The sequence below is a fragment of the Thermoascus crustaceus genome (assembly GCF_041956765.1).
Source record: "Thermoascus crustaceus strain CBS 181.67 unplaced genomic scaffold VTN00scaffold_4, whole genome shotgun sequence".
Classification (NCBI taxonomy): Eukaryota; Fungi; Ascomycota; class Eurotiomycetes; order Eurotiales; family Thermoascaceae; genus Thermoascus; species Thermoascus crustaceus.
The window spans coordinates 210,876-225,154 of record NW_027192530.1 but is presented as its reverse complement, the minus strand read 5'-3'; the positions used below and the strand labels follow the sequence as shown (position 1 = coordinate 225,154).

General features: G+C 47.6%; 6 protein-coding genes across 6 annotated transcripts; 5 read left to right on the top strand and 1 right to left on the bottom strand.

Moving 5' to 3' along the window:
• Window positions 1-1,423: 1,423 nt before the first annotated feature.
• VTN00DRAFT_6676 (uncharacterized protein) lies at window positions 1,424-2,115 on the bottom strand (the record flags this gene model as incomplete). The annotated part of the gene is made up of 3 exons (XM_069433338.1): window positions 1,424-1,463; window positions 1,548-2,047; window positions 2,101-2,115. The coding sequence occupies 3 exons, from the start codon at window positions 2,113-2,115 to the stop codon at window positions 1,424-1,426; spliced, it is 555 nt and encodes a 184-aa protein (XP_069286730.1).
• Window positions 2,116-2,743: 628 nt separating this feature from the next.
• On the top strand, window positions 2,744-3,270 carry VTN00DRAFT_6675 (uncharacterized protein; the record flags this gene model as incomplete). The annotated part of the gene is made up of 4 exons (XM_069433337.1): window positions 2,744-2,855; window positions 2,906-2,981; window positions 3,034-3,184; window positions 3,232-3,270. The coding sequence occupies 4 exons, from the start codon at window positions 2,744-2,746 to the stop codon at window positions 3,268-3,270; spliced, it is 378 nt and encodes a 125-aa protein (XP_069286729.1).
• Window positions 3,271-3,476: 206 nt separating this feature from the next.
• On the top strand, window positions 3,477-4,347 carry VTN00DRAFT_6674 (uncharacterized protein; the record flags this gene model as incomplete). Its single annotated transcript, XM_069433336.1, has 4 exons — window positions 3,477-3,581; window positions 3,632-3,907; window positions 3,956-4,066; window positions 4,129-4,347. The coding sequence occupies 4 exons, from the start codon at window positions 3,477-3,479 to the stop codon at window positions 4,345-4,347; spliced, it is 711 nt and encodes a 236-aa protein (XP_069286728.1).
• Window positions 4,348-4,918: 571 nt separating this feature from the next.
• Window positions 4,919-7,639, top strand: VTN00DRAFT_6673 (uncharacterized protein; the record flags this gene model as incomplete). The annotated part of the gene is made up of 4 exons (XM_069433335.1): window positions 4,919-4,930; window positions 4,997-5,206; window positions 5,283-5,687; window positions 5,750-7,639. The coding sequence occupies 4 exons, from the start codon at window positions 4,919-4,921 to the stop codon at window positions 7,637-7,639; spliced, it is 2,517 nt and encodes an 838-aa protein (XP_069286727.1).
• A 3,064-nt stretch (window positions 7,640-10,703) lies between these two features.
• VTN00DRAFT_6672 (uncharacterized protein) lies at window positions 10,704-12,536 on the top strand (the record flags this gene model as incomplete). The annotated part of the gene is made up of 4 exons (XM_069433334.1): window positions 10,704-10,904; window positions 10,976-11,087; window positions 11,139-12,167; window positions 12,226-12,536. 4 exons carry the CDS (start codon window positions 10,704-10,706, stop codon window positions 12,534-12,536), a joined length of 1,653 nt encoding a protein of 550 aa, XP_069286726.1.
• Window positions 12,537-13,543: 1,007 nt separating this feature from the next.
• Window positions 13,544-14,196, top strand: VTN00DRAFT_6671 (uncharacterized protein; the record flags this gene model as incomplete). Its single annotated transcript, XM_069433333.1, has 3 exons — window positions 13,544-13,613; window positions 13,686-14,081; window positions 14,129-14,196. The coding sequence occupies 3 exons, from the start codon at window positions 13,544-13,546 to the stop codon at window positions 14,194-14,196; spliced, it is 534 nt and encodes a 177-aa protein (XP_069286725.1).
• Window positions 14,197-14,279: the final 83 nt, after the last annotated feature.

Sequence of the window (14,279 nt, the reverse complement as noted above, 5' to 3'; positions counted from 1 at the left end):
GGCTATCTAAAGATGACTAAGCGAGGTCGAACCCCGCCTATGCCGTTTAGGGGTCGGCGTAGGTGCCAACATTCTATACAAACTATCCTCCGACTTTCTTCTGTTTTCTTTTGTCAGCCGAATATTACCACTATACCCTAGTGGCATGCCAAGAGACCTATCAGCCTAGTCAGCACACGCCGATTCGGATCTGCAAAAGGTCATGATCCCTGCAATAAAGGAATCGTACTGTCTATACCCGAGGCTGCCTATTTTCCTTTATTATATCCTTTCATGTTTCATGAAAGGTCTCGGGATCATTGAATAAAGAAGTATTCGGAAGGTCTTAACCCCTAAGTCCATGAGAATAAATAGTGGTCAGATAGTTAGGTAGATTCGAATAATCAGAGCTTTCCTCATCATACCTTCGGATTACTAGGTTCGCACAGTCTGACATCTTTCTCCCCAGCGCAATCTTCGTGTACATAGCCGATAGCTAGTTCTGATTCAGAATCTGTCAAACTGTGCGAACCTAGTAATCCGAGGGTATGATGATGAAAGCTCTGATTATTCGAATCTACCTAACTAACTGACTATTTATTCTCATGGAATGCGGGGTTAAGACCTTCCGAATATGATATATCAAGCGATTCCGAAAGATAGGATGTATCGATGTGATATACCGAATATTGTAAGGCCGGATCGGCGTGTGCTGACTAGGCTGATAGGTTTCTTGGCATACCACTAGGTTATAGTGGTAATATTCGGCTGACAGAATCTATCCAGTGACAATTAAATTTAGAGAGGGACTTTTTCAAACATGTTACAAGACCTAGATGCCTTTTCATGCTGTAATCTATCTTCAGGAGTTTGAAATAGCACAAGCTTTATTACATACCATTTGGACCAGCACAAACATCATATGCAGATTGAATAGTAAGGGGCCTTGTAACGGGTTACCACCCAGTGTTCACATGACTCGGGGCTATGCCCTCGTGCTTGTCCCGCTTCAGTAGGTGAGTGAGCATAAAGCTCCTCGCACACGCGAATCCCTCTTTTCCCCCTCAGCGAATCCTCTTTGTACGTAGCTGCTTTGTAGCTCAAGGGTCTAGCCCGTGACAGGCCTTCTCCATATGGAAATAGCACGGGTTTAATTTCCAGTTTCCTTTGATGTTGTAATTGAAAACAGTAAAAGCAGGTAAAAGTTATGGTATTGTTCAACCTACTGCTGGCAAGCTCCATCCCACCAGCTGGTCTGTATGTACTAGAGCGGTTGTACCAGAATAGTTGTTGTAACATCCAATAAAGTGGAACAGTTATAGTAGGGTGGCCTGTGTAATGTTAGTATGCTAGTTACGACTTTTCTACTTTTGACAAAGATTGAACCCCACTTCAAATTAGGCCCATACGGCAAGCGCTCTAGTGCAGTCATTCTACAACCGGTCTAAATACAACCATTCTGACGTGCGTTGGATCGCAAACAACTGTCCATTCAAAGTTAGTTCCGGTTACCACTCATGCATTTGGCGCAGATCCAATGAAGGGATATACAGCATAACTGTTCTTACTATAACCAATTTTCTCCGAGAGCTTCCCCTCTCATAGCCTCACTTCTGCAAGCGTTGTAACAACTCTCTCCTCTTGCTTGTGAATCCTGAACGTGAATGGGACACACCCTACAATAGACACGCTCAAGACATAAAACGACCATACATCTACCTTGCGCTCTTTGGCACATATCCTCCACCATGCATGTCTTTGCTTGTATTGGTGGATGGACGGTGAGCTGTTCCGGAAAGAGACGAGTCTTGGACTGTCTCGCCCATCCTTCCCGCTCGCTCGGATTTGAATGTGCCGGATAGCGATTGTGCGATTGTCGAGGCACATAGCCACCGCCGTGCTTGTCTTTGCTTGTATTGGTGGATGGACGGTGAGCTGTTGCGGAAAGAGACGAGTCTTGGACTGTCTCGCCCATCCTTCCCGCTCGCTCTGGATTTGAATGGGCCAGATAGCGATTGTGCGATTGTCGAGGCACATAGCCACCGCCGTGCTTGTCTTGTTTCGATTCCTATTTGCAGTTCAGCAAGCTGTCTGTTGCTATCAAGGATGAAGGAAACCTACAGGTGATTTCTCCATGACGACTGATTGAATCGTTTGGAAAGAGATCGGAAGTTGCAACTTCAAAAGGGGATACTTACGGGGGGTGCATGGTTTTTGGGACTTGTGGAATGAGCGCCCTTGTTTGTTATCCGAGCACCGCCCACACTACAAGGAGTTCAAGCCAATACTCTTGATACATGTGGCGCACCGGCACCTGAACCCTTGATACAGCTTACAAGTTCATTCCACTTGCATTTACAATTACTTCATTCTGGTCTTCAAAAATCTTCCCATAAAGAACGCAGAAAATGACCTCAGCAATGAAAAGAATGGATCCTCTGGAACTGGAATTTGGAGATATACATCGGCGTTCGTTTCAATCACTGATACTGTATCAATACTACCCAGCTAAGTCCCGCTAGTTAAGGTAGTATTCATCTGGTAAGGCTCAGTCGTCAGGCAGCCTTGCAAGTCTTCGAGTGACGCACCCGCTGATCGGCGTACGCCCCTGACGGTCAACGACTCGCACTTGATCAGGTATACAGATCCAGGGGCCTTGAGGTCGTTGATATTCAGACATAAGCTGCACTAGAGATCAGATTGAACTGTTCGACACGGTACAAATACATTCCAGACTTGATTCACAGCCCAGTCTATCGATGCCATGGCTGCGATTTTCGAGGACCCATCCGTGTTCGAAGCTGTTGCAGGCCGAGAAAATTTCGACAATTCCAATGCGGACAATGTGAAAGTCGAAGTTCTAGACTGGAGCAAAGGTGGAGAGACCCATTCATAGAGTCAGATATCTCCATTGCTGATCTTCCAGACAATGATCAACCACGCTCTCACCATGTGCCCGTCACAGAACTTGCCGTGATACCAGAGCCGCACCTACGAATAGTGTAAGATGAATAGATTGGAATACATCGAGGGGCAAATTAATAAACGAATTAGGTTCCTGCCACTTGACCACCCTGGGGGCGTGGGGAAACATGGTCTTCTCTGGGCTTTCCGTCACTTTCAGTCCCATCAGCATTTCTTGACGAGCGGCTTCGATCGGTCACTCACTCATTTGGTGCACAGAGTGATGCTCATGGGAAAAATTGTGCGTTGCTAGTTTTCACAGATGTACCTATGTCTAATCTTCTGCAGGCATTTGGTTCCACCACTTGTGCAAAAGCATTTCAGTAGGACGTGCGAACGGCGAAGCATGGATTTATGAGCCGGGTTTTCAAGTACAATCCCTCGATCAAGCAAATTGGACTTGGAAAAAGTCGGGATACTTTATTAGATGGAGTTCCAATGACTTGGATGAGCCCCAGGTGACATTGCTATGCTTCGGAGCGTCAAGTCTTCTTCGGGATCGACTACAAACTCTTCAGTCCCTCAAAACTGCAATGCAAGATCCAGTGGTCCTCTTGGTCATCATTTTCACGGCTATATCCTGTAATATGGACAGCACAGTCTGGGAAGTGTCTGATGTTTTTGGGAAGATGGAGATGGTGAGTGTTCCACATACATGTTGCAGTACTTGAGGCTTAACTGGTGGCAGAGGGCATTGATGCTGTCTCAAGAGAGGGAGTCATTCACAGGCCTGCATAACGTGGCAAAACATATCGTCTATCTTCAAGAAAGCTGCGACGCTACGTCTCTGATCGTGCAGAAAGTGCTCGCATACTTCAAGCTGCTCCAAAGCAAAGCCTCTGATGAGAACAAGGTACTCATGGAGAGTACGTGGGGAATGTTGACACAGGTGGAAACCAGTTTTGAGACGGTCAATTTGAGGCTGAGAAGCTTAGATAGAAGGATGCAAAGTGTCATTGCCTTGGTAAGTCTCTCCATTCGATGGGTGTGAACTCGAATTGATTATTGTCAGTCGTTCCATCTCGTCGCCGCCGAAGGGAATCGCATCATGCAGTCTGACAGCAACACTATGACTACCATCGGATTGGTGACGTTGATATTCTTGCCACTCACTACTGTATCAGTAAGTGCACTTTCTTCACCACTGCAGAATCGGGAACCAATTCGGACCGACTAATTGGCTAGACTATCTTTGGGAGTCAATTCTTTGGTCTCTCAGATGAAGACAACTCGCTCACTGTATCGAAAGACTTTTGGATATTTTGGGTCATCTCCATGCCTGTGACAGTCATTGTGGTGGGGGCATGGTACGCTGTGAAATGGAGACGCTTCGAACTCGTGACTAGAAACAAACAAATAATGGCAAGACAGCACCAGGTCACTGAGAAATATCCTGGGGCTTGATCAGCATGGCCACTTGGCCCAGATTTACAAAACGATTCATACATAGGATGGGGGCTCTCCACCTACTTGCCATCTGACCAACACCGTATTGTACATAGCGTGATATGAGCACACTACCAGTTGTTGAGGGTAGCTTTCCAGGGATGTAACCATGTGCGCCGTCTCAGCTGAAAGATCGGCGCGCCGCTCCCTTTTTTGCTTTTGGAAACTTAGCACTTTACCTCGATTTGCTTCTCTTCAGCACCCTCCCACTTTGCGCCCACTCCCATGCATCGAATCAGCTTGAACGCGATATGCATGTTTGCCTGCGGACCATGTAGCCCCGCACGCTTTGCCACAGTTCAGGGGGTGATACAGGGTTGGGCACAAGATACGAAGTGATTTTGCTGATCTGTGTGTACCCAGCATCATTACACCCGAGCACGCGCTCTCAGCCGCAACCTATGTACACCCGCTAAGCCTCAGGGGCAATACGTTTACATCTCGTCAAAACATACATCGCTCCCCGAGTCAATGACTATAAAATTCCCGACAGATAACCGACGGGTATCATCAAAGCAAATTCCATCAGATGGCTGAGCAAGTAAGTTGAGCAACAGAAGCCTATAGTATTTGACAGACGCTGACCCTGTCACTTGTTTTCTAACAGAGCTCTATTGAGCTGGTGGAGACCCAGCAGTCCTCTGCAAGAAACGCAGACAGTCGTTTAAGCCCTGAAAGAATTCAAGACACCCATGAGAGCGACGGGGACTCGCAGTCTTCTCCATTAGTGCTCATAGGGCCCGCACCGCCGCCCCCTTGGTGCCCCCCGGAAGGCGATTCGCAGAACGGTCGCAGGACCGACACATCAACGTATACGGTACCTCACCTCGCAAAACAATTCTTGACTTAAGTAAAAGGAGCGACATGACTGATTGAAATTCATTCTGCCACAGCCGCCGTCTTATTTGCTCGTCAGAAGGGGCCTGCGATATAAGTCAAATCAGCTGTTTCGGCACCGGGACAGCTTGAGACGTAAATGGGAGGGCCGCAGAGACGATCGGTACTTAAATGCCGCCGATGGACGCCTCTTACCACTGGTCGTACAGTCGACAGACAAGGTTTTTCGGGGAGCAGCTGAGGTTACCTGGGCTCGAACAATGATTATCGATGACATCCCGGCCATCTTGAGAGTCATGTTCTGGGCTTTGGGGCCTCACGTGAAAGGAGACGTGGCATCAAGCACTCCTTTCAACGGTGGAGTTACGTCCAGCGCCTCCTTGATTCGAAAAAAAAAGACAAGGGCATACTTGGAAACTTGGTTCAAATATCCAGTCGGCGCGGTCATGATTCTTGTCCTGGTTCGTCTCACACATTATTAACTTATTCTTCTATCTTCAGCATGTTGACAGCTGCCGAATAGCTATTTTTTCCTGCGGACCTTGCCGGAGAGCCAAGACACAATGGCCAATATGAGCCGTTTAAGTATCATTACTGGGGTTACGCGCCCATTTCAAGCAATCGCTATGAATGTCCGACATTGCCAGAAAGTCTCGATTCAGCGCCTATACAGCGCGATCCTGCCTCTGAACGTCTTCTCAGACCGAGAACTTTGTGTTTCCTGCGTGAAACACGTGGTATCGATATCTTGGAGGTCAGTGACTGGGAGAAAAAACATGGAGACACCAAGACACTGCAGTATATTTTTGTTGCGTACACAACCACCCAATTCTCGCATGACGAGGAGAGCGACGACATGGAAGCACTACATTTCATTGCGGAGACGGCGGCTCGTCGTGCTGGAGTTCAGGCTTATTGGGTCGCATGCAGCTGCATGCCTTACAAGGAACGCCTGGCGGATGACCTATATCGTATTAGCGATGTAGTACGCGGCGCACATTCACTCGTCATTGCTCTTGGACCACCCGTTGAAGGCCGTGGATCTCGGTTTTTCACAACGCGAGAGCTTCTCAGAGATTGGGGTCAACGAATGTGGACCTTCCCCGAGGTTCTTCTATCGCCAAATACGCATCCGATCTCGATTTACACCCACGGTGCATCCGCGGAAGACCCCTGGCAAGTCCGCAAACGCAACTTTCCTGCAGAGGCATGGGTTGACGCGTCTAACTCACGCCACCTGGTCGATCATTACGAAGGCTCTATCATATTGAGTCCCCTTGAGCTTGTGACGATCGCATTGCAGTGCTTATCGACTAGGTCCTTAAAAGAAAAGAGCGAAGCCGATATAGCCTATGTCTTGATGGGACTTCTGAGACGCAGGCCCAGAGTCGATTCTGACAACAGCGCCTTCCAGGCTTTCTCCCGCCTGTCAATGAGTAATGATAGCGATCAATTGCTTGAAAGGCTTATCTGTCTACTTCCCAAATCACCCAAGAAAAAATGGTATGTCATCGACGATGTATGGGACCGCAATCTATGGGATGTTAACCCATTCTGTCAAGTCGTCGGTGTCTGCCCAGGAGACTCGGTTGTTCTCAGTGGTGCATTTGGAGCCTCCATTCGATGGAAATCATTCAAGTCTGTGAGCCTGACCCATAGGAACACAGTCGGACGATTTATGTCAAGACTCGCTCTGCGTTCCGCACCCTTGTGGTTAATCGGTTCAGTAACCTTTCTGGCGCTTAGTCGAAGCTACAGGAACGAAGATGGAAGCTCCAGTGGTAACTCGCAATCTGAAGCGTACCAAGTGGCTGGCTATATTTTCATGGCCATCACTCTTCTCCTCACCGCTCTTTCTCCCATGATGGTCTACTCTCTTTACGCAGGAAAACCTTGGTCTGCTCAACCCTGGCTCTTCGGATTCGAAGGCTACCTGCCCATCCACGAGATTGAAGCCATTGTTCTTGGAGCCAATATGAATCGTTTAACATGGACTCCCTACAGCAGTCAGCTGTCGCGCCACTGTATGATCGACGGAGAGTGCATTGGCAGAGACCCTACGAAAGACCCCGATGTCAAGAATATGGTGGAGCGCAGCGGTTATGCTACGTACGAGGAACCAAAGGTGTTCACGTTAGTCGACACGTTCACGATGACGGTAACACTATTTCAAGCTGTGAGGCCACCAGTGGCTCTACTCCTCTGCGGAAGTGAGGGTGGTATGTACCGCGGTCTACTCTGCTCGTACGACTGGCCTACACAAACCCTCATTCGGGAGAGCGTACTACGAGTCGACACTCGGACGCTTGACAAAATGCCCCGGGTTGGACGAATTCGCATCGGACTGGAGAAGGGTTCACATGATATTTCACCAATATATACGTTCGTGAACAATGATGCGAATCCAGCCTGAAAACCAGTGGCAAGCTTGTCCATTAGTGGGGTACCCCACCGTTTTAAGGCCATGCAATGTTCGGCGGAGTTAGGAGATAACGCGGTCTCGCTTTACCAGGTGTTTTGCAGGTTGCAGGGTACAGGGGTCGATTGCTGTTTCCATAGATAGTGCTTATGGTCGTTGTGATAACCCCGTAAAAACAGCTATTCGAGCGCCTTGGTAATACCACGGTACGTTTTGTTCCTCATTTTGGTAGAGTTGACGTACTGTAGCTTTATTCTCCCCAAAAATCCCAAAGGCTGGCGACTAAAATACACGCTTTGCGAGTTATCGGAGGTAATCGCCCTGCGTAATCCTTTGACCGCTGAGAAATCGTCCGCCATACCTTTCTCCTTTCCTTGGCTCCCTCGCTCTCCTCCTCTCTATCTCTCTTCCTCGTCTTGTACTGGCGAATGTGTCGGCTTACTGCCGAGATGCTTGTTTCGGTGTAATTATGATTTGATTCTTCGCTTTACTTCTAAGCCCCTGCTGTTTTCCGTGATTATCAATGAGTGTCACGAGCATCAATGTTCCAAAAGCGAAAGAATGAATCATCGACGACGATAAGAGGCACTCACCATGTTTGTCGCGCATCAAGATCAAACAAAGACACTCAAAATTTGGACTTTATCATACGAAATGGACTAGCCGGAGGCGCCGCAGGCTGCGCTGTGAGCCTCACCACCCTAGCTACCAACGGTCGATTGCTGATGGGAGGGTACTGCAGGCCAAAACTATCGTCGCCCCATTGGAGAGGGTCAAGATTCTCTTCCAAACCTCTCATTCTCATTTTGTGCAACATTCCACCCACTGGAATGGTCTATTCAAGGCTGCCAGAGACATCCAAAAGTCTTATGGTATATCTGCGCTTTTCAAAGGTCACTCAGCAACCTTGGTCCGCATCTTCCCCTATGCTAGTATCAACTTTCTCGCATATAAACAGCTCCGAGCAGCAATTATCGTATCCCCCGAGAAAGAAACACTGGTGCGTCGATTTTGGTGCGGAAGTATCGCCGGTGCGACCTCTACCTTTGTCACATATCCTCTTGAGTTGATCCGTACACGTCTTGCCTTCGAAACAGTACAAAAGAATCCCTCGTCCTGGCTTGGGATTTCTCAGAAAATCTACTATGAAGGCGGAGGCAGCTGGCGCTTGGCCAATTTTTATCGAGGGTTTGCCCCGACTATGCTAGGCATACTTCCGTATGCTGGCATGTCATTCATGACCCACGATGTGATTAAAGACTGGTTTCGCTCGCCTGCTCTCGCACCCTACACTCTACAACCACAATCTCGCACTCGACTGAATGACTGCAGCCTATCATCCAAGTGCCGATGGCCAGTCTGAAAAGATGAATGACACCATTGAAACCATGCTCAGATGCTTGCTCTGTCAGCAAGCAGATGAAACTGTGTGGGAAGAATTACTGCCTGACATTGAGTTCTTTTTACTCACATCCACCAATATGACTTCCGGGAAGACCCCTTTCCAGTTGCTGTATGGCACCGATATGAGATCTGAATTTACTGCAGAAAAATCAGGTGTCGACTCTGCAGATGATTTTGTGGCTGAACATGAGAGGATAAGGAAAGATGCACTAGACGCCATGCATTTCGCTCAGGCCAAAATGGCTTATTACTACGACAAAAAGCATAAGCCAGTGGAATTACACAACAAAGTGTACATCAAACTCACTAGAAAGCCTGGGCATGTCGGCTATAGACTTCCTGATTCAACCTGTTTGTCAGCGGTGAAAATGGGACCCTTCCCCATAAAGAGAAGGGTCAGGACGCTCGCCTACGAACTTGATCTACCAGAGGACCTTTGTCTACACCCAGTTGTGTCCATAATCCACCTGGAACAGGCGCCTGACGACCTGTGGCAGAGACAAGTTGAATCAGTAATTCCATCAGATGTCCAGAATTATTCATTGCCATATGAAATAGAGGAAATAAGAGAGAAGAGGTTCAAGCCTATCAGCAAAACTTCAAAGCGGAGAATATGGCAATATAGAGTCAAATGGAAGGGCCACCAGGACAACTCCTGGGAACCAGTGTCGATAGTGGCAGCACAAGCTCCAGAGGTAGTTGAAAAGTTTGAGAAGGCTGAAAGAGAACAAGACATAAGGTCATCAGCGGATCCCAGACAATTGACAGATCAACAAGCAGCTGAATTATTGCAAAGTTGGGAGAAGGAGGTGGAACTATAAGATGATGATATTATTATTATGAGCTTGCTTGCTTGCTTGCTTGAAAGAGGATTCTAACTGTTTACACAAATATCACGTGACTGCCTAATAGTCTTAGCCGGAGATACCTGCCGAAGAGGGTAGAGAATATATCTATGTTTGACCTTACTGTGGCCCGCTTGGTGGTTGATTACGTTATAAGATGACGGCTTCAGTAATTTGCAGGGCATTGAATCCTATCCACCATCATCAAGACATCATGGCTGAGAATTAGGATCTGGTGGCATTTTGGTCAGGTCAACATCTTGAAGTGGATTCAAATACTTGTCCGCATAGAGGCAGAAATGGAAGCGGAAGCAAGCAGTAAAGCCGTGAAGCAAGATGGGGTCTGGCCCATGACAATGGTCCTGTAATCGCACAGGAACTCGATTGGCACTTGCAGATCTGCATGGAGCCGTCAAGGGGCATCTTGTAATATGCTTTATTCAGAAAGTCTCTGGCTACAAAGAATGTAAAATGCTAAGCTACTAAGCTACTACTCATGTAAGCTAAGATGTGCACTTATATGTATTATACATCTCTATATGAATCATGCAATATTGTTTTGTACATGAAATATAACTAGCATGTTCAATCACGATGCTAATTATGCAGCCAAGATTTTACATTCTTTGTGGCCAGAGACTGAAAGGCTCAATTGCATGCAGCTTCTCCTTTCCCCTTATACCCTAACTCCGGCGCTTCAAAGGGATGTTGATGGGTAGGCGCTGTGTTTAAAGAAGATGGTCTAGCCTAGCTCAGGAGATGAATAGTTTCATGCCGCGAATCGGTCAGCATCCATCTAGAAAATAAAGATGGTAGATACTGAAATCGTCAACCCTGTTCCGGAGCGAGGCTCACTCCATAAGAAGGATCAGTTGGAACTCCAGAATATGAACGGAACAGAGCACTTGTCAGTCTCAGATGCCAATGAGGGTGACTACCCCACTGGTTTTCGACTGCTCTTTGTGGTGGTTGCTTTGATCTTGGCCATCTTCCTGACCTTGTTGGATTTTGTGAGTTACCGAAGTTCTTGAGAGGCCCAGTAAAGTTGAGATATACTAATAGACACCTTTCTTCTTATTAGACAATTATTGTGACAGCTATTCCGCAAATTACTGATGACTTCCATAGTCTTTCTGATGTGGCTTGGTATGGCTCGGCCTTCTTCCTGGTTACTGCTAGCTTTCAAACAGCATGTACATTCTATCACCTCCCTGTCGCCAGTCGCTGCTGACAGGAATGGATAGGGGGTAAGGCTTATGGCTTTTTTAGCCTGAAGATTACCTTCCTGCTGGCCCTCTTTCTTTTCGAAATTGGGAGTCTGATCTGTGGGGTCGCCCCTTCATCAGTGGCACTAATCGTTGGCCGCGCGATCGCAGGGCTGGGTGCCACTGGCCTGAACACAGGCTTGTTCACCCTGGTTGCCTTCTGTGCGCCGCCGAAGAAAAGACCCATCTTCATGGGGTTGATTGGTCTCTCATACGGAATTGCATCTGTCGTAGGGCCACTCCTCAGTGGTGTTTTTACAGACTCAGTCACATGGAGATGGTGTTTCTATATCAATCTACCTGTGGGGGCTGTGTCTGCTTTCTTCATTGCCTTCTTCTTCCAAAGCCCAGCTGCTTCGAAAACTAATGACAACAGCACTTTGCGGTCAAAATTGTTTCAGATGGACCCCATTGGAACTGGTTTGGTGTTGGCCTGTGTCACTTGTTATATCCTCGCGATGCAATATGGGAGTGAGAAGTATCCCTGGAAGAGCTCAGTAGTGATTGGCTTGGTTGTTGGCTTTGTGCTGATTCTAGCTGTCCTTGTTGGGTGGGAACTATACATGGGCGAAAAGGTGATGTCCCCTCCTCACCTGGTAAAGTGTCATGCAGTGCCTTCAGCTGTGGGCTTCTTCTTCTTTGGCTCATACATTGTGATCATCTACTACCTGCCCACCTACTTTCAAAGTATTGACGGCGTGTCCGCTATCGGGTCGGGTGTTCATAACCTGCCCTTCATCATTGCAGTATCCATTTTCACAGTCATTAGTGACGTCTTAATCTCCATGACCGGCTATCCTGCACTGTTTGTTGTAGGGGGAGCTGCAATCGCCACGGTTGGATGTGGTCTAATCTATACGTTCAACATTGGTACCGGTGCAGGGAAATGGATTGGCTATCAAATTCTAGCTGGCGTCGGCAACAGACTTGGGGTTCAAGTACCTATGATTATGGCGCAGGCAAATACTGATGCAATTGACATGGCGGCAACAACTGCAATTCTCATGTGTAAGTTCTCATATTCCTCTGGATATTACTTAAGCTATTCTCAACTCTCGTCCTATAGGCTTTCAAACTATCGGTGGTGCCTTCATGCAAGCTGGTGCCCAAGCCGCGTTTGCCAATCGGCTACTGGGTGAACTGCCCAACACCACACTGGATGTTGACCCTAGTGCTGTGGTAGCAGCTGGAGCAACAGAGCTCAAATCCTTTGGCTCAAGCCTCGGGGGAGTGCGTATTGTGTACATGAGGGGCCTGAAAGTGACATTTGCATTTGCATGTGCTTCAATGGGAGTGGCCTTCATTCTGGCACTGTTCTCTTGGCGGAAAAGAATTACAGGCGAAGCAGCCAAGAATGCCATGGCAGCTGCCGCCTAGATTGGATCTCATGAGATTCTCGCTGTTCACAAAATGCTAGTCCTGTCAGCCTGGGGCATGGTTGTAAGAAGGTTTTGTATGCTTATTGTATTGGTAATTGACAGACATTCAGTCTTTTTCTTTCCTGTCTCTCTCTTTTCTCTTTCCTTTCTTTCTTTCATTTGGATATAAAACCTTTAGACTGGTTGATACTAGAACTTCTGGCGATGCCTTTCCCAACTATCTCGACAAGCTCATTTTCATGCACAGAGGAAGAAGCCTGATACTGTTGTATCAGGCTACAGAGCAGGAGAAAAAGTACAACATCAAAATTTGTGTATTAGTACTGGGGTCTTCTTGCATAAAACATTCCTGACAGTGTCACTCAAAGCAGAAAGAGGTGTTGGAGCTGACATTCCAAATATGACTCACATCAGCACTCTACACCCATGAGATAACCACCGACCCCTATTCCACCTTCCCCTTATAAATTCCACACCACATCCATCTACTCCAAATGCTCAAAGACAAATCAATAACACAATGGATCATCTAAAACAAACATTTGCCCAATGCAAGCTGGAATCTTGTGCTGTGCTGGTGACATACATCACAGCGGGGTTTCCCACTGCTTCAGAAACACCAGAGATCATGCTGGCCATGGAAGCTGGTGGTGCTGGTATTTCCCTTGCTCAAACGGATTTAGATCAGAGATACTGACACAGTGAAGATATCATTGAATTAGAACTCCCATTTGCTGATCCAATCAATTGCAGACAGACCAACAATCCAAAAATCAAATCTCCAGGCTATTGAGAATGGCGTTACTGTTTCTTCAATGCTGCAGATGGTGAAGGATGCCAGAGGGCGAGGTCTGCGCACTCCTGTTGTCTTTATGGGCTACTATAACCCCATCATAATTGCTATAGGGGTTCTTAAGGCGAACATCAAAATCAGCAAACACAAAAAACACGCCTTTTTAATGCGTCATTCAACTCAAAGAGGCCTCTGAGCCCCTAAAAACCACCATGGAACATCCTGATCCCCATGGTGGTGGTGTTATCCACGCGTCACCCCCAGCGAACGGCCACGCGGCAAGTCAGCTCACAGAAATCCTGGGGGTCCCAGACACCCCAACCCCAAGTTGATGGAATATCCCTTGACCTCTAGGGCTCGTTATAAATGAGAATGATCAGGAAAATGACCCAGGAACTGAAGCAGAACCCTCAGAAGGCCCTAGAATCCTAGGGAATAGCTGGACACGAGGTCAGGCCAGCAAGAGCCATGGGATTGTAAAGCTGCAACGACAAGCCACCCAGAGATCCCTAGGGGGTAAAGAAGTACTCCGGAACACACTAGGAGATATTGGCAAGCAACTCCAAGCCCTAGCAGGCAATATGGAGCGAGCGTTAGAGCAACAGGCCCAGAACCAGCAGCAAGCACACCAGGGAGACCTAGAGACGCTATGGACCCAGTTCATAGAGGTTATGGATGGCTGGAAGGCAGAACAACAGATCCGGGAGGAGCACTTTATAGGGAGAATCACCTCCCTAGAACTAAAAGTCGGCAAGCTTTGTACAGAGCTCACAGCAACTAACCAGCAACACCCAAAGTCCCCTTTGCCAGCTCCCCCAGCTCAAGAGCACAGACCACCAAACAGAGCCGCAAGCAACACTACTGAGTATCAAGCATCTAAGGCGCCTTCTATTGGCACCCCCAAGACCACAAGACAGCCAGTAAAACTGGGAGCATCTTATGCAGACA